Genomic DNA, 22644 nt, shown 5'->3' with positions numbered 1-22644 from the left:
CTTTCTCTTTTAGACAGAACCAGTCTCAAGTAGCCCAAGGTAGCCTTAAACTCAGAGATCCTTCTGCCTCTGTCGCCCGAGTGCTGGGATTAAAGGAGTGTGCCACCACTGCCTGTCATCTATGGCTAACTAGTGGTTTAGCTCAGCACTCTTCAGGCAAACTTTGTTAAATTACAAAGTATCACTACAAAAAAAATTACCTTTCCCTTTAAAAAAAAATTAAATACATCCTAGTAAGAGTTAACTGAGTAAAACTACATTTTGGGTTTTGTTTTTTTAGTTTTTTGTTTGTTTGTTTGTTTTTCGAGACAGGGTTTCTCTGTGGTTTTGGAGCCTGTCCTGGAACTAGCTCTTGTAGACCAGGCTGGTCTCGAACTCACAGAGATCCGCCTGCCTCTGCCTCCCAAGTGCTGGGATTAAAGGTGTGTGCCACCACCGCCCGGCTTAGAACTACATTTTGGATCAAGTGATTAAGATTATATATTTAAAGTTGGTGTATATGCCAGTACCGCTGGAAGCCAGAAGACGGTGTGAGATGCCCTTGAACTTGATTCGCAAGCAGCCGTGAGACACCACGTGAGTGCTAGGAACTAAACCCTGGTCCTCTCCGAGAGCCACAAGCTATCTTAACCGGCTCAGTCATCTCTTCGGACATGAAGACACTTTTGCTCTCAACAACCACTGACAATGAAGGTGCTGTCGTCTGATGACTTAAGCCACACCTAGGGAGAACGACGGGAAACTCTTTCTGGGGTGGCAACTCGTGGCAACATTTTGAAGTTGGAAGAGCAAGCATTAAGAGGTGCAGATGGAAACAAAGAAACGGCAAGCTAACATCTAGCCTGTACTTCGTCCACATACCCCAGCCAGGCACAGGTATTGGGTGAGTGCAGCCAGAGGGAACCGTGAGTGATGCTGAAGGAGGCGGAGGGGCTGCACAGGAAAGCCAGACCAGAAATAACCGTGGTTGTTTTCAAGAGCTGGGAGGCCATCCGTGCCAGTACCAATAGACTGCCTGAAAGGAATGGGGGAACAAAGGAGACCAAATTCTGGCTCAAGGTAAAAGATCTTTTTTTAACTCAAAGCCCTACCAACAGAAGGAGTGCCTGGCTAAGCTGGGAAGGAATTCTTGACCACACCCAGCTGAAAGGGGTGAGTCAGGACTACATAAAACAGACCAGTTCCCTGGGGGAGCAGGGCTGGACCGGGCGACTTCCAGGAGGCAATCACCTTCAAAACTATAGGATTTTATACCTCCCAGGAGCCCCAGGAAATACTGAAAAGCTACTTTGAAATATTTTTAAACTCCCAAGTGGTAACTCTGTTGCTTAAAGTAAGACACAATTTTCCACACCCACCATTTGCGGAGCTTCTGAGCTCTCTGGAAACTGTGGCATGTTCACGCAGCTGTAATTTTTCCAATATGCCAGGAGGCGCTCACTCCAGCTGTTATGGGAAGGCCTGGTATTCTAGGATTACTCTAAATGACATCATCCTCATTGCTTAAGAAAATGGCTGGCCTCTGGATGATAAACCCATAAAAGCAACACGGACTCACAGCCATGGTCCCACTAGAACTTTCTGTTTCAGGAATACATTCTGTTTTGTTCATTCTAAATTACGGGCCACAACTCATTAACGGGACAAAACTCCATTCCATGTGTCTTGACAAGTGTTTTTATTTTTTTAAATGAAACAGAACACAACAGAATAGACTAAGAAAATATCACAAGGTGCTACATATCACAAGAGCAATACCATTTAGTGGGACTTTTATTTCAATTAAATATGTATATCCATCTGTGTGTCATGGTGTAAATATTTGCCATAATGCCTAAAATAAAATAAAATAAAATAATGTCTCAGACTAGGGACACAACCATGCAGAAAGATCAGGGAGACAAGAGACTCTGGGTGAAGATGACAGGTTTTAATGCCCCAGCCGACACCCACAGTCACACCCGGCTCCTCAGACAGTGTGATCTTTGGGACTGGACTTTGTACAGAGTCAAGCAACACGCAGAAGCCCACGGTTCCATGCGTAGCACTCCTGCAGAATGCTAGAGGAAGGCAAGGGAACTACATCTCATAGCAAAGTACTTTTTATTCTTAAATAACTTTGATTTGCTCTGGTTTCTAAAAGGCTCTAATCGCCTGGGCCTCCAGTTCATTTCAAGAAATGTCTTCTTCACGTGGGGCCAGCAGCGGCTGCCTCACCTCGGCCATCTCTAATCCAGGATATGGACAACTAGGTTTGCACAGGCAGGGAAGACGTGACACAGAACCGCTTTGGTGGTGTGGACTACGTGGTGTTTCTTCACTGGATTTTGGTAACGGCTTCATGGATGGAGGTAGCGACGTAATCTAGGTTTTTGGTGGTTAAACCGCACATGTTGATTCGACCGCTCGGCAGCAGATAGATGTGCTTCTCGTTGACCAGATATTCAACCTGCTTGGCTGTAAAGAAGACAGAAGAGCAGAGTGGTAAGTTAAGTTGTGGATATCCAGAGACCACAGCACAGTGGCACTCTACCCCCTTTAACAGAGACAAGCTAAACAAAAGGAGCTACTTTGTCCAATCAGCAAATAGAAAACTACTTATTAGATCCTGAAAGACTTGTCTGTACTTAGTGTCCAGTTTTCAGGATGCTCACAATATGACTATAACAGAAGGGTAGCTGTGAATCTGGGACTACCTTCCAACCAGACCCTGCACATTAGACAGCCTTCCCATTGAGAATAACCACCAGACATAAGTCCGCCCATTGAGAATAACTGCCAGACGTAAGTCTGTCCATTGAGAATAACCACCAGACATAAGTTCATCCACTGAGAATAACCACCAGAGATAAGTCTGCCCATCGAGAATACCCACCAGACTTAAGTCTACCCGTTAAGAATAACCATCAGACGTAAGACAGTATATTGATAGGAACTGGTTACACGACCAGCTTTGTGTCTTCCCCAGACCATTAACAACCCCCATCCAGCATTTCACATGTGACAGGAGCCCACCAGGACGTATTGATAAATGACATGTGAATGAACCAAGAGGCTGAGAAACTACCCAGACCCCATGACCAAGGACCATCAGATCCCCATTCAAACCTCAGCCTCCCTGGAGCAATAATCTTTTTTGTACATTGAAGATATGCCTTTGCCAGGGTACCTTCTGATTGGTTTAAAATAAGGGGAAGAAAAATCCAGAACTGTTGCTCAAAATACGGCAAGTGGTGTCAAACGCTAAGAACAGCCAGGTTCAGTCTTTTCCTGCCGCGTTTCCTGCTCTGATTAGCAGTAGACTAAAGCAAAAGGGGGGGGTTAATCCCTTCTTGTAAGCTTTTAGATGGCACCCAATGCTCATTTGCATATCACTATTTTTACGCATGCACACAATAACTTCTCAACCAATGAATTCTCTACCCCACACGAGGACACCTACACCTAAGTGAGCCATCCGCTGCTTTCTGGGGCAGCCTCATTTCGACACAAAGTCGTTCAAGAGGGTCTATACCATCTTGATCACGTCTTTCCCTTTATCTCCTTTGGGTTTTTTTTTTTCTCGGCCCATTTCAAAGTAGCATTCCGACAGCCCAGCATTACACTTGGCTGAAGCTTCTAGTTTCCCACCTACAACGGAACCCAACATATCCATCCCTCACTAGAGTTACCAAGAGGACAGGTCAGCGGCCACTCTGCATCAGGCTAACAGCAAGTACCCAGCAAGTGCTCAGAAAGTAATTACTTATTAAATAAATGGTTCCTCTATAAGGGACCAATACCGACAGCTGACCAAAATCATGCCCAATAAATTTCCTATCAGATTTTAATCCCAACTACCTCTCCAATTTTTAAATTTATAACAAGGAGAGATAACTTTCCAGCATCTTTTTGAGAGTACTACCTGGAGACTGCCAAAGACCTGTTAAGAATTTTGGTCCCAAGCCAGACAGTGGTGGCACACACCTTTAACCCCAGCACTCAGGAAGCAGAGGCAGGTGGATCTCTGTGAGTTTGTGGCCAGTCTAGACTACAGAACTAGTTCCAGGACAGCCAAGGCTATTACACAGAGAAACCCTGTCTCGAAAAAGCAAAAACAAACAAAAGGAAGAATTTTGGTACCTAAGGACTCAAATGTAGTATTTATGATCAAGGTAAATGATTAAAGCAAAGCCAAAGGCACCTAGTGATTTATGAGAAACTGGTTATAGAGTAAAGATCCAAGTTACAAATCCTGTTATTTCCCAGTGAGCTCTAAGCCACTTTCCAACCCATAAAAATGAAAATACCAAAACCATGGGTCAGGAGGGCAGACCACAACAATGCTCCTGAGATTCCAATAGCTCAGGAGATACGACTAAGAAAACCTAACTTGTTCTGATCCAAAATAACATCTGACCCATTGACAATAGCAGGCCCAGAACTACCGCGTCCACACACATACGTGTGCTCAAGAGGCTGGAGGCCACTTACGGTTCAATCCGGTAAAGCTGAACATTCCAATCTGCTCAGTGATGTGAGACCAGGTCCCGGGAGTCTTGAGGGCCTCTAATCGTGCCCTGAGTTCGGATCTCATGGTCAGAATGCGGTCAGCCATTGTCTTCACGTTACCTGTCCTGAGACATGGACACTGGTATCAACACCCGTTCACACAGATAAAGACGGTTCACAGAAATATCTAAGTTTAAAAACTGTAATTTAGTTGGGCGGTGGGTGGCGCACGCCTTTAATCCCAGCACTCAGGAGGCAGAGGCAGGCGGATCTCTGTGAGTTCGAACCTGGCCTGGTCTACTGTTCCAGGTCAGCTAAAGCCACACAGCAAGACCCTGAACCCAAAACAAACAAACAGAAAGCAAAACATTTTGCAATTTAAATTGAACACTTAACATGAGATCATGACCTGTCTACTATGGTACCTGTCTGTGTTCCTAGACAGATGGACTAACAGCCAGAGACACAGGCACAAGGAAGGGTCAGTAAGAACTGCACTTCCTGATAGAGTCCAGTGCTGCTCTGTGGTACTACGGCTGTCATGCATTAAAATCCCAGTCACGCTTCACCGGGGTGCTGATACCAATAGGACCATGTACTCCATTAGGCCTAATGGATCTACCAGACATTACAGGAAAGCCACGGTCTTCTCAGATAAGATAAAATACAGGTCTTCACCCTTCTCTGCAGTTTCACTTCCTGTGGTCTCAGCTATCTTTGGTTAACCACAGTCAGAAAACATTAAGTGGAAAATTCTAGAAGATTTCATAAGATTGAAGTAGCAATTGTTAAAGTATAATGTTACAATGACACCACTCCTTTATTAGTTATTATTACTAGCCTCTTCTACCATGTCTAGTCTAGGAGCTAAATTTCATCATCCTGTAAATTCACGGCAAAAAGAGGGAGAGCCCGAGAATGGCCACACTGCCTTGAAGTCAGACAATCTATTCTTGCAGGAACTCCTGCGTTTCAGCTTTACAGAGGGGACTGGACAGCGAATGAACGAGGAACCAACATCCATCACGGGGCTATCGCACATCTCAGGTGCTGTGCTACCACACACAACACGGGTACCAGTCCCACTTTATAGAAATACCTGAATTTCAGAGAGGTTAAGGGTGTTCTGCCTCTCCCACGATAAAAGGATAAAACCTAGGCAAATGCAGCTCACAATGCAGCTCTGCACCCCACCCTCACATGTCAGGGTCCAAGCCCCTTACCACTCCTTAAAGAGCTCAGGGTCAGAGAGGGTGAAGGCCACGATTCGTGCTCCCTGAGCAGGGGGATTGGACCAAGTGATTCGCACAATCTTCTCCATCTGGGAAAGAACCCGCAGGATGCCGTCGGATTCTTTTCCAACCACGGTCAGATTCCCCACTCTCTCATCTAAGGAGAGATAAGACCCAGGCTTAGCTGCTGATGCAGTACTGAGAGGGCAGGGAGGCGGGGCAGTGACTCTGGAAGGCACTCACTGTAGAGCCCGAAGTTCTTGGAGAAGGACTGGGCACAGAAGAGCTCGAAGCCTTCAGACACAAAATAGCGGATAGCCCAGGCATCTTTCTCTAGGTCTCCAGATGCAAAGCCCTGATAGGCTGAGTCAAAGAAGGGGAACAGAAAACGGCGCTGCGAGGAAGGAAAGCAAGTCAGAGCAGGATGTCCTCTGGAAGTAGCCTCAGACTTGGGCCCTTCCATCCCCACTTGGTGCCTGGGAAGAAGCTCTACCCTGAACTGTCCTGTATGCGCTCACTTAGCCACTGCCACTTCGCATCTGTTCCACTGCACAGCAAGCAGCAAATGACCACTTGTCAACCTCCCTTCTTCACAGCGTGCTGCGTGAAGCTCGGGGACACTGTCCCGTGGCAATGGATCCTTCTGCAGGAATTCCTGGCATGATAACTGAGGTACCAGCTGCCCAAGACGAAACAGGCCATCTATTCTAATTGCTCTCGCCTCTTCAGAGTCCCCCATGCTGAACTTGCGGCTTTGGCACTGACTGGACAAACCTCTTCTCTCCCCTGAACTGTCCAAACCAGAAGCCTGAGTGGACCTTTCAAATCCTGCAGCTCATCCTGCACACCTTAGCCCCTGATCCCTGCCAGCCTAGTCTCCTGAGAAGCTGCTCGCACCTCCCTTTCCCCACCGCCTCCTACTTCATCTGGTTGCTAGGAACGCCCTCTCAGGCACTGGCAGCATCAACTTCTCTCCCAGCTGTCTTGCAGAGAGCCTCGCTCCACATGTGTCCGATGTCACATGGCTCCCGACACTGTCTCAGCTAACTTCCCTCTGACCTATTCCACACCGTGTCGTCAGGGTGAACTTAAGACTCAGCCCTATTTACTCTCTAGACACATCGCCTGCCCTCCCTTGATCCCCCAGAACTCTAGGCAGTAATGCAAATGTCCTTCACTTCCTTACACAGACACACTGTCTGCCGGGGTGGGGCTGTGGCCATGTTCCCCCCTGCCCTTGCCAGCTTTCCAGCAGTCCCCTCCAGACAATGTCTTCTCATCAATTCCCTTCCAGGACTCAGTGTGGAGACCACTTCTTCCAGGAAGACTAGCCTATCACCAGCCACAAAATCCGAGCTGTGCACCGCGCAGAACTCAGCCACACAGCGTCTCACGGTATCAGAACTGCTTTAATACTAAACTGGTCTTCCCAATCCGGCTATGCGCTCTTCAGAGCAGGGGCTGTGCCTGCTCTGTTCTCTACCAGACCCTGGGATGCTCAATACCTAAGAGTTACCTCGTAAGCATCCCATAAACACGTTGGTGAAGAATATACATTTTGAGCTAGAAATTCTCGTCTAGAAAGCATCCTAAAGAGATCAAGTTTCACTCTGTGAATAAATCAGTTCAAGAGATCTGAAATAAACCTGAACATTCCTCAACTGACTTGCTCAATCCCCAAGACAGCATATTCATGAAAGGATCGTATGGCTATGAAAACTGACGCTGTCAAACATTAAATGGTGTCATATAAAGAGATAAAAGGGGGAAATGCTGCAAAAATAATATTAACAAAATGATTCCACCTTTATAAAACATATATGTTTTAAAACCTACACAAACCCCAATATTCCACCCACTAACACGCTACTAGTGTCTGGTGGGGTAAGAGGATTTACAGTTAATGTCTATTTTCTTCTTTAGACTTCTCTCCACTTTCCAGATCCTCCAATAAGCAGGCTGTGTTTTAAATAATTATTAACAACTAACTAAAATTAAGCAATACGCCCTATGTTTCAGATGCTCTGGAAGAGCAGGTACCTTCATGATGGCAGCAATCTGCTTCCACTGCTCTGGAGTCGGGTCGGTCCCGGTTGGGTTGTGTGCACAGGCATGGAGGACGAAGACAGAGAACTCAGGAGCATCCTGAGGAGAAGGAAGGTCCATCAGCTCTGACACAGCAGGCAGTTCAGGAGATGGTCAGCAGTACACGGGACCCAATAAAAGGGCAAACAACAACCACAGTCTGAGCTTTTCACATCTCGCTCTTACGTAAGCGGGCGCTCTCTTACACGCTACTTCAAATGCACTATCTGATTTAGCACTATCTGATTTGGAGAAAAAGTCTCAGACTCTCACTTATCAACTGATCCAAAAGTCTTCCAGCTGCTCCCGACCCTGCAGAAGTCTCCACTGCTCTTTTCTACCACCCACCTCCAGATCACTCAGGAAGCCCTGGAGGTCGAGGCCTCTCTTCTCCGCGTCCCAGTAGCGATAGGAGCGGATGTCCTTAAAACCGGCAGCAGAAAACACGGCATTATGGTTCTCTGAAAAGTAATGGGACAAATGTTAGGAGCTTTTACGAACACAAAGTGGTGGCGTAATCAGAAGGAACACAGGCGAGCCTCAGGCCCTCAGGACTGGCGTGCACTGGGCGTTGTGAGCTAGAGTACCTACTTAGCTACTGAGCTAGAGTACCAGGAACAAGTTAAACCAGTTACAAGAACTCCAGACTTGCAGCCTATGGTGCTGCCTCCTGCATTCACCTTTATACTGGAAGCCCTGAGCATGGGCTAAAATGCAAGACTGGAGAATCTGGGAAAAGGTGTCCCCGGCTGAAATCTGAGCAGCAGCTGTCTCGGGATGCTGCCTTCTAGATACAGATTACCCCTTCCAAACCGTCACTGAGGGTCCTCAGGCTAGCTCTACCAGCTGCTCTGCTCTCTCTCCCAAGGCTAACAGGCTCACCCCAGGTTGGCGAAGATACATAGATGGGCGTGTCCTTGTTGTCTATGCCGTTGTACCATCGCCCTAAGAAATCAGCTCCAATTCGAAGTGCACCTGTTCCTCCCAAAGACTGGACACCTCCGACCTAAGAGAGAAGATTGGGGGTCACAGACTGACGATGGTGACATCACTTAGTACTCACAAGAGTAAGACAATAATGATGACCTACTTTGTGCCCGTTCTTTACAAATCCCCTAATGTAGGAGTTCATCAGAGCTTCCAACAATTAACCAAGATCCTATTAGCCGCTCATGTTTACCAATGGGGAAACAGAGATGGGAAGGTTAGAGATAAAGCCCCTGCTCTGTCACCAGCCAGAGAGCAGGGTGGCCAGGTTCAAGCTCACAGTTCCAAGAGGAACTTCCATTCTGAGGACAGGTAGAAGGACCTAGGTCATGGCAGTGTGTGCCTTGGAAGGGAACCCATCTGTTCATGATACCTATCCCAAGAGCACTCCTTTTAGGAGGAGTCCTGGAAATACACTTGAGCTGGCCCGTGACACAGTTTATTAGCCCCTGGAAATGTGTTCTCCCTAACAAAGATAACAGGCAGATTCTTCTCTCCTTCAGTTTCCTCTCAGCTCTGAGTCCTATTATGGGCAATACTAGAAACCCCGTTTTACCACTACCAAAAGTATTTCCACACAGGGTCTTATTTGGTCCTCACACACCCCTCAAAGTAAATTCTATGTCCCCAGTTGACGAATGAGGAAACAGATTGAGAGAAATAAATGGTTTGCAAAAGGACAGAGAGCAGGTTAGAGTCACGGGTGGGCACGAAATGAGGTCTTCCCGCCCTGGATCTGGTCACTCTGTCTTCTGTATGTCACTCCATGTACCTCTTTGATTTGACCTTCAAATTCTAGTGAGGCTTCAGCATAACTCCTTCAGCATAGAAATGACATAAATTAGATGTTTCCTAATATGTCTACAAGAGTAAGGAGAACAAAAGGAGCACGTGGAAAAAAATCTAGAGAGAAAAGGAAGTGTCTGGGGATGTAGTTTAGTGGTAGGCATTTGCCTAGCATGTGGACGGCTCCAGGTTCAAACCCCAGCAACATGTAACTTAAAAAGAGAGTGAGCCGGCAGTGGTGGCATATAATCCCAATATCTGGGAGGCAAAGGCAGGCAGATTTCTGAGTTTGAGCCAGCCTGATCCACGGAGTGAGTTCCAGGACAGTCAGGGCTACACAGAGAAACCTTATCTTGGGGGCGGGGGTGGGGGGAAGCACAGAGCTGGGCACTAAGCTAACACTAATACTAAAAGATAGCAAAGGAAAACAGTAGGGGGAGGGAATCCTGATGCTAGCTCAGCCCTCCCTCCTGTTCCAGAAGCAAACACAGAACTGAAAATGCTCCTTAAAAACATGAGCCCACTTCACTAACACAAGCTACCTGGCACTCCTAACGTATATGACACATGAAATATCAAACATTCAAATCATCATGTCCTGAAGATTTAAAGACTAGACGGCTTCAGTGCAACGTAAGTTACTCTAAACACCAGTAATCAACAGAAACCGCTTTTTATGAATAAATAAAGTTAGCAATTTGGTCTTTGTAGAAACTAAATTTTAACTGAGAAAGTCCTATATATTTGGTAAGAAGGAAACTAGATAATATCTAAGGAAATAAGTTCAGACAATTCTTGGAGTCAGTCACCTTGGTTCAAGTTGCTACGCAGAGAGCAGAAGTAGCCAGAACAAAGGAGCTGAAAGGTTAAAGGCGGACAAGACAGGCTCCGCATCTCCTGGCTATGTGGACACTGCTCTACAGGAGATGAAAGGGACATTTTGTTGGAGTCCTAAAGTCTGAAAATGGAAAAATAGTAAGGAACAGTGAAAGTCCCAGAACTTGAACTAATGTTCAACCTTGAAAGGGCGCTGTATAGGGGGACAACATTACTGCTCGACTCTGTTGTCCTTCATGGCTTCTCTCCACTACTCCTCTTCCTATCCTGTCCACGCCAGTTAAAACTGAATCCAGCCTCCCTCCCTCGCCACGGCTAGCATGCCTCCCTCTCCTCTCTCTCTACGGCTCTGTCAACTTTAACACAGTAAGCTGAAGCAAAGGTTGTCTGGATGGTCACCTGGATACTAGTAGCATCTAGCCAAGTGTCCAGCCCTTCTGACAAGCAAGTGAATGACTAACTCGAACATCCGAGACTCTCAGAAGTCCCACGAGCTAAAATACGAAATGTGTGCAGAGTAAATAAGCCATGGTCCCTGCCAGGATCACACGCTGTCTGAGAAAAGGCTTATAAAATTAGACATCTCAGGGTGCTGGAGAAACAGCTCAGCAGTCGCTGTTCTTTGCAAGAGAACCCGGTTTCAGTTTCCTGAACCCACAAAGTGACTCACGGCCATCTGAAATCAGTTCCAGAGGAACCGAAACACTCCTCTGACCTTCATGGGCACCAGGCACACGCGTGGCTCACATATTCATGCAGGCAGAACACTCACACACACAAAATAAAATAAGGACATTTTCTAATTAGACATAGTTAAAACACAGTGAGTTCTGCTATTCCCACAGTCAACAGTCACACCATAATTCAAGAGAACTAAAGAACTGGCCACACCTAAGAAAGTGGATGATTCAGCACAGAGGTGACCCTTGGTCAGGTCTTAAAGGTCTTATAGGCAGGGATGAGAGAGCTGGGGAGGCAAAGGAAGGGCATTCCACACAGTGGGAAAGGCCAGGCAAGGGTTCTGAGTCCTGAAGGGCCTGTGGGGTTGAGGAACAGCAATGCTCTTAGGATGGCAGGATCCGGCTGGAGCAAATTCTCAGGGCAGCAGTGGAGGTGCACCATGGGGAGGGCAGAAGCAGGTGGCACAATCAGCTCTTTTGATAGGGAAGCTCTCCAGCTGTTGTGTGGAAATCGTACTGGGAGGAAAAGGAGACTCGAGGCCAGAAAGTCAATGAGGCTGTTGTAAGACCACATGAGCTGATGGCGGGCCGAACTAAGTCATGGAGAGAACTTCCAGGAGAGGGGGAGAGAGAGAGAGAGAGAGAAAGAGAGAGAGCGAGCAGCTGGTACCTAGGGCAAGGCATGCTGGGAAGTATCCCAGATAGTAACTTTATGTATTTGAGGCCAATAAGACTGATGATTAGGTTCTGAAATCAAAAGACAATGTAGATGAACTAGACCAAGGCTCTGTTCCCAGGTCAAGGCCATGAGTTTGGAGTCTTAAGAGCTCAAAACCCAGATCCATGAACAGAGGAACACTGCCAACAAAGTAACCACGTGAGAATGCAGTCTTCTTAGAGGAAGCAGCTCCCCAGCATAGCCTCTCATCTGCCAACAACTGCCCCAACTAATTAATCTATGGCCTATGCAGAGCCAGACCCCCCACCCCCAGCTGCTCACTTTCAAACTACATTAAGATCGTCTACAACTGGTCAAACTGCAGAGAGTAATTGTCAGTAGAGTGTTCAGCCACAAATAGGACATCTGTAACACACACAACACACACACACACACATATACATACACACACGCCAGGCTCAGGGACTGCTGAAGAGGGGGTGAGAAAAGAGTCAGAGGCTGGAGAGGACTGGAGCAACACAGTACGTTCTGGACCCTGCCTCGTGGGCCCACAGCGGCTGTGGCCGCCTGTATAAGAAGACCACGCCAGTCAACACTCTAGCACGGAGTGTGAAGGAGTCTATGAGCCCCCACCCCAATTGGGGAGCTATTGAGAGCTGATGGCTTCTGGAGGAAGAAAAGGTCAGTTTTTCTTAAGGCTATGGCCACTGGTAGGTAGCCTGGTTGGCCCCATGCGTACACGGGCAGTACAAACTGGACTAGGGGTATTATTTTTTAAAAAAGCAAAAAGCACAAAGTCAGAGTCGGGGAGGGGTGGATCTCAAAGAAATGGAGCTGAGTACACTCAAAATACAATGCATGAAATTCTTAGACGATTAATACAACTATTATATGTTCTTAAAAAGACTCTTCACTTTCTGGGGAAACACTGGATTTTCAGGGCAGCTTTTAAAGCCACCCCTCCCCATGAACACTTATATCTCACACCTTCAGTTCCCTGAGGCAGGTCAAAGCCTTCCACAGAAACCTAGTCCAAACTTCGATTACTTGTCTAATCAGTGCCTGGGTTCCAAGACCTTCGCCAGAGCCTGCCTCCTGCAAGAGGCGAGCAGGAAGGCGCGTGTGCTATGTGTACAACCTTAACTTCACCTTGACATTTGGCTTATCAGGGCACCTGGAGAGGAACGTGCTTCCATAAACAACAGGTGAGGACACCTCGCGTGACTCCACAAATGTGGCCTTTTCAAGGTGTGACCCGTGGCCTGCATTACAACGTGGCCTGGAAGGTATCAAGGGCAGCTGGTTCCAATTGCACAACACCTGACCGGACTATGGCTCGTCCCTTTCCACCCACCCAGCCAGGTTTACGCCTTCAAACAACACTTTCGTTAGGTAAGCCCTGCACAAACTTGGGTCTTTAGGCAAGTGTCTTTACAACCTAGACTGGCTTCTGACTACCTCTGTCCCTGGGCCACTCCCCACACGCCTGTCCCAAGAGCAGTACTGCTGATTGCTTATCTTCTCTACTTCTCGGTTTTCAAACCTGCAGGTACTTTGGAGTCGATGGGGGCACGTTTTAAAAATAATCCCATTGCAGGTTGTGGGGAGAAAAGAGGGCCGTGCCCCTCCAGGATTCTGATCAAAATGGCTTGGCATGGGGTTCACAGGGTACAGTTTACAAACTCACAGGTAATACTACTATATGGCAACAGATGAGTCGGAGCCCTGGCTGGGTACACACATCCTTCAAACACAGCTCAAGTTCCACCTGCAGCCTCAAGGGTCTCTCTCTCCCTCATCTCCCTCAAATCTTTTCATTACCACTTCTTACCACACACTGCCTATCACACAGCGTCCACTCACAACACACACCATCCTTCACATGTTTCCACACATCTGTAGTTGTAGCACACAGTGAAAGGAGAGCCACTGAGGGAAAGGCTAGAAGAATCACCAAACATACAGCAGGGCAGGAATTCTGGGTCTTGAGTGTTGAGGGACCACCGACACCTTCTGAGATTCTGGTTAAAATTAAGGAAACTTTTCCCCCAGAAATAAACAAAATCCTGCATATACTTTCAGAAAGCCCCTATGCGAGAATTCCTAGTGGGATTATGAGCTACAGATTATCTTCTCTCTAAATTGAAGATACAGAAACCAAGTAGGTAAATCACTTGCCTATAGCCAAAAGCAGTGGCAGAGATGTGTCTATATGGCCCCAGACTCTTGGGATTCCATCAGTAACTACTGCCTGATGATGTACTGGGCAAAACTCATCAAGTGAAGCTGAGCTCTGGACGTAGCCACACTGCCTGCTCACGGCCATTAAAAATGCATTTGCTGGGCTGGAGAGATGGCGCAGTCCTCAAGAACACTGGATACTCTTACAGGGGACCTGGATTCGATTCCCAGCACCCCCATGGCAGCTCACAACCATCTGCAACTCCAGTCCCAGGGGAATCCAATGCCCTCTTCTGGCCTCCTTGGGCATCAGGCACTCACAGGAAGCACAGCTGTGCATGCAAGCAAAATACCGCCCCCCCCCCCACAAAATCAGTAAATAAATAAAATTTAAAAGAGGTCAGCTTGCCTTCAAAGAAACAAATAACAAAAATTTATTTTCTGACAATTCTCAAGACATAAATTTCAATACCTTCAAAGATACTGACTTTTCTATTTTTCTTATTTTTTAAACATTCACAGAAACTATTCATACCCCAAACTCACCCGATTCTCCTTGAGAGCAGGGCTGTTGTCCCCAAGTACGAGGCGAGAAGCACAGGTTCGGAACTCTGCCAGGCCCAGGATAGGCAGGTACTCGTGGTTGAGGCTGCTGTCATTAGCGATCTTCTGTTCCACCTTCCTCACTACTGGCAAAACCCAGGGCTGAGAATCATCCGTGCGGTATGCTGAGTACAAAAAAAGAGATATACATGAATCTCAGGTATCGTCGAAGCCGGAGTATAGAACTGCGAACAGAGAAAATTCTACTGCTTTCTGCAAAGAGAAAATTCCACCAGCTTCTGGTCAAAGCAGAATAGAGACAGAAATACAAAGTGCATTCACATGCTGGACCAAGTACTGGGTTAGTGGTGGGCACACAGGACAGCCCTGCTTTTACCCCGGGCGGATCACGCAGTTTTTAATGTGATCTCCAGAATCAGGATGCTGAGATAAAAACTGGAACATCACAGATACCGGTCAAGAGAGAGGGAGATGACTATGAACCTCAGCCGTCTCTGAATGCTGCAGATACCAAGAGAGCAATCAGTCTCTATAACCACGCCTCCAAGTGAGTTCCACAAAAGCCTAGGTCAGGTCCAAACTGCAGTCCACAGCCTCATGTGTCCCAGCATAGCTATGAACGTGACCAAACAGGTCTGGAGACAATGACAATGTCATACTAGGACACATCTGGCTTGGAACTACTTCACAAAATCTCTGCACCTCCAAACACAAACACGGAGAACGGAGAACATCGAAGGATGTTTGCCTCCTCCAGTCGTCCCAAAGGTGCAGAAAGAAGCATATCACACAGGAAGCCGATGTCCTGTGCCTGGTGTCCAGCAGCGGTTACGCAATGACCAAGGACCCACTAAAGCACATCTTTGTCCTCTCTGTGTATTTTGAAATCCGCCAGAGTTTACCATTGTCACTGTTCATACACACCAGCTACCTCACGTCGCCCGTACTGATCTAACTTTCTCTATTTCACAGCATTTAACGAGCCTACATAGTAAACCTCTAAGCGTCTCTTCCACATTTCAGAGTACTTAGCATGTCCTTGGGCCTACTTCTGATTACACACACACACACACACACACACACACCTCTAAAGTTCTGCTGGGCTGCAGCTTCAGCAGGCCGGCTGCTTTGGCCTTGACCCTGTCTCTCTGACCTGATTGCCAACAGGGGTCACTTCCCTCTGTACTCCACTGTGTAAGCCAGTCAACAACCCTACGCCTGCACTGAAACCAGATTCTAACAGTGATTCGGACTACATTTTATCTTGTTAATTTCTGTCCAACTGGCATCCCTGTCTTTGAAGAAACTCATATTTTAGGGTGTCTTACTTACTGAACAGCACACGTTAACTGTAAGTTCAGGTAAGCCAAGGGTAAATGAACGCCACAATCGCAGCATTCCGGACAGGAGCGTACAACCTTCTCATCTTCACTGCCAGTATGCATACTCGTTCATAAAATATGGATCTTACCATCACAGGGGTTTTCAACATGCGCCTTTTTTCCTCTTGAACCTATTTTATGAGTATCTCTTCTCATCAGTAAGTATTCTGATGGGTAAAAATCAGGTTCTTCCTGATTAGGTAAACTTCTTATATTTGTTGAAGGGAGTTAGTTTGATTAGCTGAATGCTATCAGTCATACTCTTGAGACTGACTGGCTAACCCAGAGGCTGTAGGCGGGGGCGTGGCTATCGCAGTTTGACGGTCGTCACATTTTCATGATGCACTGACACACTTCTCAGATTCACAGATGTCACATATTTGGAAAATACAGTTAGCCGACCAAATAGAAAATAGACATACTGCTTGGAATGGGATTATAGTTTATAAAGTACTTTGTTTGTTGAACACATTTTGGCTTAGTAGTTTTACATTTAGAAGTATTTTCTATAAATATGCTCATGCTAGTGATATAAAAATATTCAACACAACGTTTCTAATAGCAGATAATTAAAATCATGGTTAATAATTAATAATTCATACATAGAGTATTTCCTCACCCCATGGTAATGTTGTAAATGGCTCAAACACAAGAAAAATTTCCAGTTGCATTTATGGTAAAAGAGACGCAAATGAAAACCACCTTGAGACACAAAGTGCACATTCATGCTGGGAATACTCGGGAGGCTGTGGGGAAGCGGACGCTCTGCACACGGCTGGTTCAAATGTAAACTGGTGACCTTCGTGAAGAGCTGTGGAGAGCAGCTTGGAAGCATCTGTCCAGACACACACACATCAGCACCTTCCATTCCAGCCTGCATCTTACAGATGTTCTGTCAGCATGTGAGATGACCTATGTACTAGGTGGTCCACTGAAGTATTGCTTTAATATCCTACGATCGTAAACAACTTGGGTGTCCAACATGAGACTGGCAAAATAAAATCTGGTTTATTCATCAGTTAGGCAGCTGTAGAAAAGAGCAAAGCTGCCTTCTGTGTACAAATACGAAGGGGAGATCAAGCGAGAAAAGCAAGGGACAGACCAGTGTACAGAGCGGTGTATATTACCAAATACAAGAAGTTATATTTGCTGTTATGTCATGGGAAACTTCTGGAGCTATACGGAGAGGGGGGGATTTGGGAACTAGGCAGATGAAAAGGGTGGACTGGAGACATAAAGATACATCACTTGCCAGAATAGTTACGGATGACAACAGCTGCTCACTGTTGGCTTGTTGGTTAAAGGAAAAAGACCAAAATACCTACTTCTGAGAAAGAGGTATTCCTGGCCCAGAGCACCAAGTCAGGCGCCAAGGCTACACCACCCAGTACTCCTGGAAGTCTCTGGGGAATGGATTTTAGAGAGGATGCCATTACTGTAAATGTCAATACTACCGAACCTTCATCCTTTGAAAAGGAATTCAATGTTGGGAAAGGAGGAGGTTACATCAGTCCTGGTAAGAAGAGTTGAACAAACTGGATGGCATGTTTGGAGACAATTGTAAAGAGGTGGTTCTTGGGGCAGCCCTACCGCTCAAGACCACTTCAAGGGTCACAGAATGGATGCATGCCTGGACCACACAGAAAGGATAATCCAGACCCACCAAATGTGAGCCTTTTTAGAAAAGCCAGGGCCATTAACTTCAGATCTATGACTGGGTATTACATACAAGATAACATAGATATGCTGTATGTTAATATTTATAATGTCATTCCTAAATTATTGTAAAGTAAGTAGAAAAAAGCCATTGTACTGCTGTTCTTACCATTGCTATATACACTAAAAACTTAAAACAAAACAAAACAAAAAACACCTGCAATGCTGGAGAAGGGGGTTGGGAAGAGGCACTGTTAGCTGTACTAGAGAAAAGGCGGATTGCCTAATTCAGCGGCTTCCTTCTCGTTGCCCAATTTCTCCCAGGTTCAGTCCTACCCTAGCGTGTTGCGTATCTTAGTGAAGCAGGATTGTAAATTGCTCCTGAATGACTGGAGCAAAGAAAGCCAGCGTTGTGGATAGCCACCATGCGTCTCTCCTGGGGAGTTCTTATTGCCGTCCTGTTTCGTTCCTGCTGCTCATCCTCCCATCCCTCATCTCGTCATTCCATGGGCGCTCACTGCCTTGACCAGGCACCGGCTAGAAAAAGCTACAGCGAGATATCCTTTCTTCTAGGAAACACAGCACTCTGGGCTTAAATTCTCCATGCTGGGTCAGGGAAGACCCTACGGAGGATGACGTTTGAGAGGTAAATCAAGAAGGGTTTAAAAGGCAGATGAGGGAAGAGGTTACATCCTAGTTGGACGAACAACTGTGCCAGGTCCTCAGGAACGGGACGGCATGAGACATTTGAGGTTCTGTATTTTCCTGCATTGGGAGCAGACTCTATGAGGGACCAGCAGGGAAGGAGGAACCGCAGGGAGCTCATGGTCTGGGGACTTTCTGTCAAGGATCTTCTGGGACATCCAAAAGCAGTCACATCAGGAGCTGTACAGTTTAACAGAATCGCCTGGAGGAGACAACGGAAAACAGACTCCAGAGGACCAAGAGGCGCGGCTAAGTCGGAAGGCTCCAGAAATGATCCAGAAGAGAGATAATGAAGATGTGAACTAAGGCAGTGACGATGGGGGATAAAGAAAGGGATGATACACAGATGGACTTGTGAGGACATAAAACTGGAACCCAGAGAACAAACATATACAGGTGGGGCTGGGAAAGTGTTGCTGGTGATCCCAATACCCATCTAGTCTGGATTAAAAGTGGGTGGGTGGGGGGGCTGATGAAGATACAGGACTTATGATGAAGAAGAGGAAGGGTACTAGGCGAGGAGACACACGGTGGAAAGATCTCATAATTATAGACACTAGTGGGAACTGAAACCATGGTAATAACAAGGATTTACTAAATACTCTGCATATTTCTTGACTCTCATTTAATTATTTTAACAAACCACAAAATAGATGGGTATTAGGAATCAGGAAACTGAGGCCAGAAATTATTTGCCAAAGATAAGAAGAGTTAGGCTGGAACTTCTGAGTTCTCGCTTCCTTTCTTTTTGATTTTAACAGGTGATGCCTAAGGAAATCGCAAAGTGCTCGGCCCAGAGCCTCTATCAGGAGCCTCCTTATCAACATGCTGCTGAGATCTACCCGGTGAGCCTGGCCTTTCTTCCTGAGTGAGCTTCCGAGGCAGTCTCACAGGTGAAGAGCAGGCCCAGCTCTTGCTTTGCAGAAAGGAAGAACAGGGTTAAATGGTCCAACTATCACCCTCATCACCTCCCCCTACTGGCGCCACCTCCCTCACCCAGCCACACCCAAGAGCCCCTGCACCTATGCCTCTGAGACCCTTCTCCACCCCGTGCTCTGAGAAACACCTGACACATCCATCAAGCCAACAACTGATATCTGAAGAGGGGAGGAGCCCCACTGAAAACAACTACTAAACTAACTAGACCAAAAGAAGGGTAAGTTCAAATTAAAAAAAAAAAAGGAACTGGAGGCTGGAGAGATGGCTCAGTCTACTCTGTGCCTATCACACATGCATGAGACAGGACCTCAGATCCCAGGCACCCACATAAAGAACTGAGCATCATGGTGTGTAACCTAAAGCTTGGAACAGAGGAGACAAACAAATCCCTGAGCTCACTGGCCCGCTAGCCATGCCATCAGTGAGTGAGCATCGGGTTCAGGGAGAAACACTGCCCCAAAAGAAAAGGTAAAAAGCAATTGTGCAAGACACACAGTGTCAAGAGCTGGCCTTTACATGAATATATACACTCACGGTACTGGGAGCAGGGGAGGATTTTGCCATCAGGATAGACTTGTATCTGTCTATCCTTAAAGGCACTGCAGTCAGAGGCTTTGAGAAACACTAAGCCCAAAGCTCCATAAGCATTGTGCTTAACAGCGAAAAAAGAAGACCCACTGCTCTGTTTAATGACAAGAAAACTATTGAAATTAGCTCGGCAGGCAGAAAAATCTCTGGGGCAACTGTCTGTGAGTGGGAACCAGCTTAACGAGATTACAGTAGCAGCTTATTCTAAAACTGTCCAGCATCGCTGGAATGGGAGAGGAGGAGCTCCCATTACCTTTGACCTTGGGAGTAAGCATCATCTCACAGTCAGCAATTAATTAATCTCCTTGACCAAGAGTGTGCTGGCGTATATGTATACATAAAACAGGACATGCACATGCAGGAGACTGTTTATTCTACTCTGCTCAGAGTACACGCCAATCTGCCACCTAGCACCCACACAGAACAGGTCACAGTAATGACCAAATGACTTTCATCTACATGTCACATGTCACACGTAATTGTTCTCTTACTCCACGGTTAATTGATAGGGTCAATACAATTACCCCACACCGCAGATTTACCCTCTTAAAAGAGTGTGCTGGGCAATCTTGGAGTAGACTTTTGATAGATTCTAATTGTCATTCATTCCTAATACCCCATTCTACCTCGGCTTCAAAGGCATTAAATAACCCTCATTAGACCACAGTTGGCACCGGGTACCCAGGGCTCCTGCCTCTTCTCCCTGCAGGTTACTGGCTACCCCCAGGCCAGCTGAAAGTATGCAAAGCCGAGAAGAGGCCAGAGACCCTGGGGCCTAGGACATGGCTAGAATCCCAGCTCTTCCACCTAGGGGTCAAACTATACTTTCCCCTGGGCTTCAGCCTCCTTCCTTGCAAACAGGACAGTCACAAAACAGCTCCCAGAAGTGCTATGGACAGAAAGTACACTGACATGAACAACTCATTCACTCCTGTTCTTAGGTTCCTGGAAAAAGTGGCAAAAGGCATCACTGCTGAGATGGGAATCTTGCTAACGGCTGATTCGGGTTGTCTGGCCTGGATGCTATAGCAGGGAGGTTTTTGTGTGCATGTGTATTTTATTCCTGAACCAACATCATAAATTATTTTGTTTTTCAGTTCTTAGGCTGATAATTTTCATTCAACTTTCTTTTTTAAGAGACCCACTCAAAGAAACGCCGAACAGCAACAGAAATAGCTGGTTATATAACTCCTGCTTATACGCCAGCCCTCATTCAAAGCCTGCGATTGTGTTTAGTCTCCACAAAAACCCTGGAAGATGGGCCAAGGCCCTCGACCTCATCAGTTCTTCTATATAAATCAGGCTGTAAATAAACACTCGGAGGTTCTGCACTGGGTTTAAATAAAGAGCTTATACAGTGAGTATTCTGATTTCTAGTCAAGACCGTCAGCATTTCTCCTGTCCTGCTGGCTGCTAAAAACATCATATTTCCCTCCACTGGAGGAACAACTAACACTGACTTTTTAATGCTTTATTTTGAGAAGTTTCAAACATACATAAAAGATGAGAAAATGATATATGTCATTTATGTCCATGCGCCATCGCCCACCGTCAATACAACAGCCCTGAGGATTTTCTCTCACCCCCTCCTGTTCCTTGATGGTGTGTGTGTGTGTGTGTGTGTGTGTGTGTGTGTGTGTGTGTGTGTGAAGGGTTGTGCATATAAGAATCTTGATTCTGAATCCCCTTCACATCACCCTCGGCAACAAAACAATTGTTTCTTCTTCCAAACCTTCTAGCATCTTCAGGCTGTCACCCACCACCGTGCTCACTTTTCTGCCGTTGGTTGGCTGGCCTCTGTATATGGACCAACGCAAACCAGGCTCCATAGAGCCTCCCGCATCAAAGTGGCAGTTACAACAAAGTCGCTGGAGGCTCCAGTTAAAAGGAGTTTCAGGCACTCTCCAACACAAACGTCCTTAGCAGAAGGCTAAACTGGTTCAAGGAAATGAAGCCCCAGATGTGTGAGCCCTGAGCTGAACTGCACCTCATCTGAGAATAAACCAAACCGAGATCTTCCCTCACGTGGTGTGACAGGCTTCCTAACTGGTACCGGCTGCTCACCCAGCCCAGACCACAGTTCCACAAGGTTAACAGCTCTTTCATTCCCGTTTCCCGGCTGACCATGACCCCAAGGCTACCAGGCTTCTCCTTCCTTACAATCCCTGGCCATCTCACTGCTTTGCAACATGAACTATAAAGAACACAGGATGGAGAAACAGAAAACCGCGTTTGTGTTCCAGATGCTACACCTGTTCTGCGTGACCTTGAACACACTGCCTTTTTCCTAGGACTCCGTGTCACGATCTGCAAAATGGGTAGGTTGGTGGACGGCCTCGTGGCCCCAGCCGTCTCACCCGGGCCCCTCTCAGGGAACACCAAACTAAGCCTCGGCTCCTCCCACGGTGCCCCCCATGCTGCTCGCATTCCAGGGCACTGCATCCTTACCTCCCACGCCGAGGTTAACCTTGCGGGGATCTGGATCCTCCCGGAAGTCCGCAGTGAGCTTAAAGACCAGAACTGGAGGGGCCTGTGGAACCTGGGCAAAGACTGATGGAGGCGCCATCCTGAAGGAATTTGCCGAGATCTCGAGCGCGAGCCCAGAGCTGCTGGGTGCGCTGCGCGGCGCGGTGTCCCGAGGAGACTCTCACCTTCACCGGCGGGCGGGGACAGCCCACGGCTTCCAATAGCCGAGTCGCGTCCGGAACGTGGCAACGCGGTCAGCCAATCATAACCTCCCGACAAAGATGGGTTAGGCGGGACAAGTCTCTATTACCCAATTCAAGAAGAGAATCTTATCGGAGGCTCGTGTGATGCAACCAGTGCGATTTACACCGGTGGAGGTGTGGGCG

At 46.9% G+C, this 22644-nt stretch overlaps 1 protein-coding gene across 1 annotated transcript; it reads right to left on the bottom strand.

The window, feature by feature from the left end:
• Positions 1–1654: 1654 nt before the first annotated feature.
• Got1 (glutamic-oxaloacetic transaminase 1) lies at positions 1655–22459 on the bottom strand. The gene is made up of 9 exons (XM_057778896.1): positions 22241–22459; positions 14505–14686; positions 8691–8814; positions 8157–8269; positions 7764–7868; positions 5967–6117; positions 5715–5880; positions 4474–4616; positions 1655–2457 (listed from the first exon to the last, which is right to left on the bottom strand). The coding sequence occupies exons 1-9, from the start codon at positions 22356–22358 to the stop codon at positions 2318–2320; spliced, it is 1242 nt and encodes a 413-aa protein (XP_057634879.1). The 5' UTR covers positions 22359–22459; the 3' UTR covers positions 1655–2317.
• Between the last annotated feature and the right edge of the window lie 185 nt (positions 22460–22644).

Source organism: Chionomys nivalis, chromosome 8, assembly GCF_950005125.1.
Source record: "Chionomys nivalis chromosome 8, mChiNiv1.1, whole genome shotgun sequence".
NCBI lineage: Eukaryota > Metazoa > Chordata > Mammalia > Rodentia > Cricetidae > Chionomys > Chionomys nivalis.
Note: the sequence above shows the minus strand (reverse complement) of the source record. Positions and strands in the feature narration are given on the sequence as shown.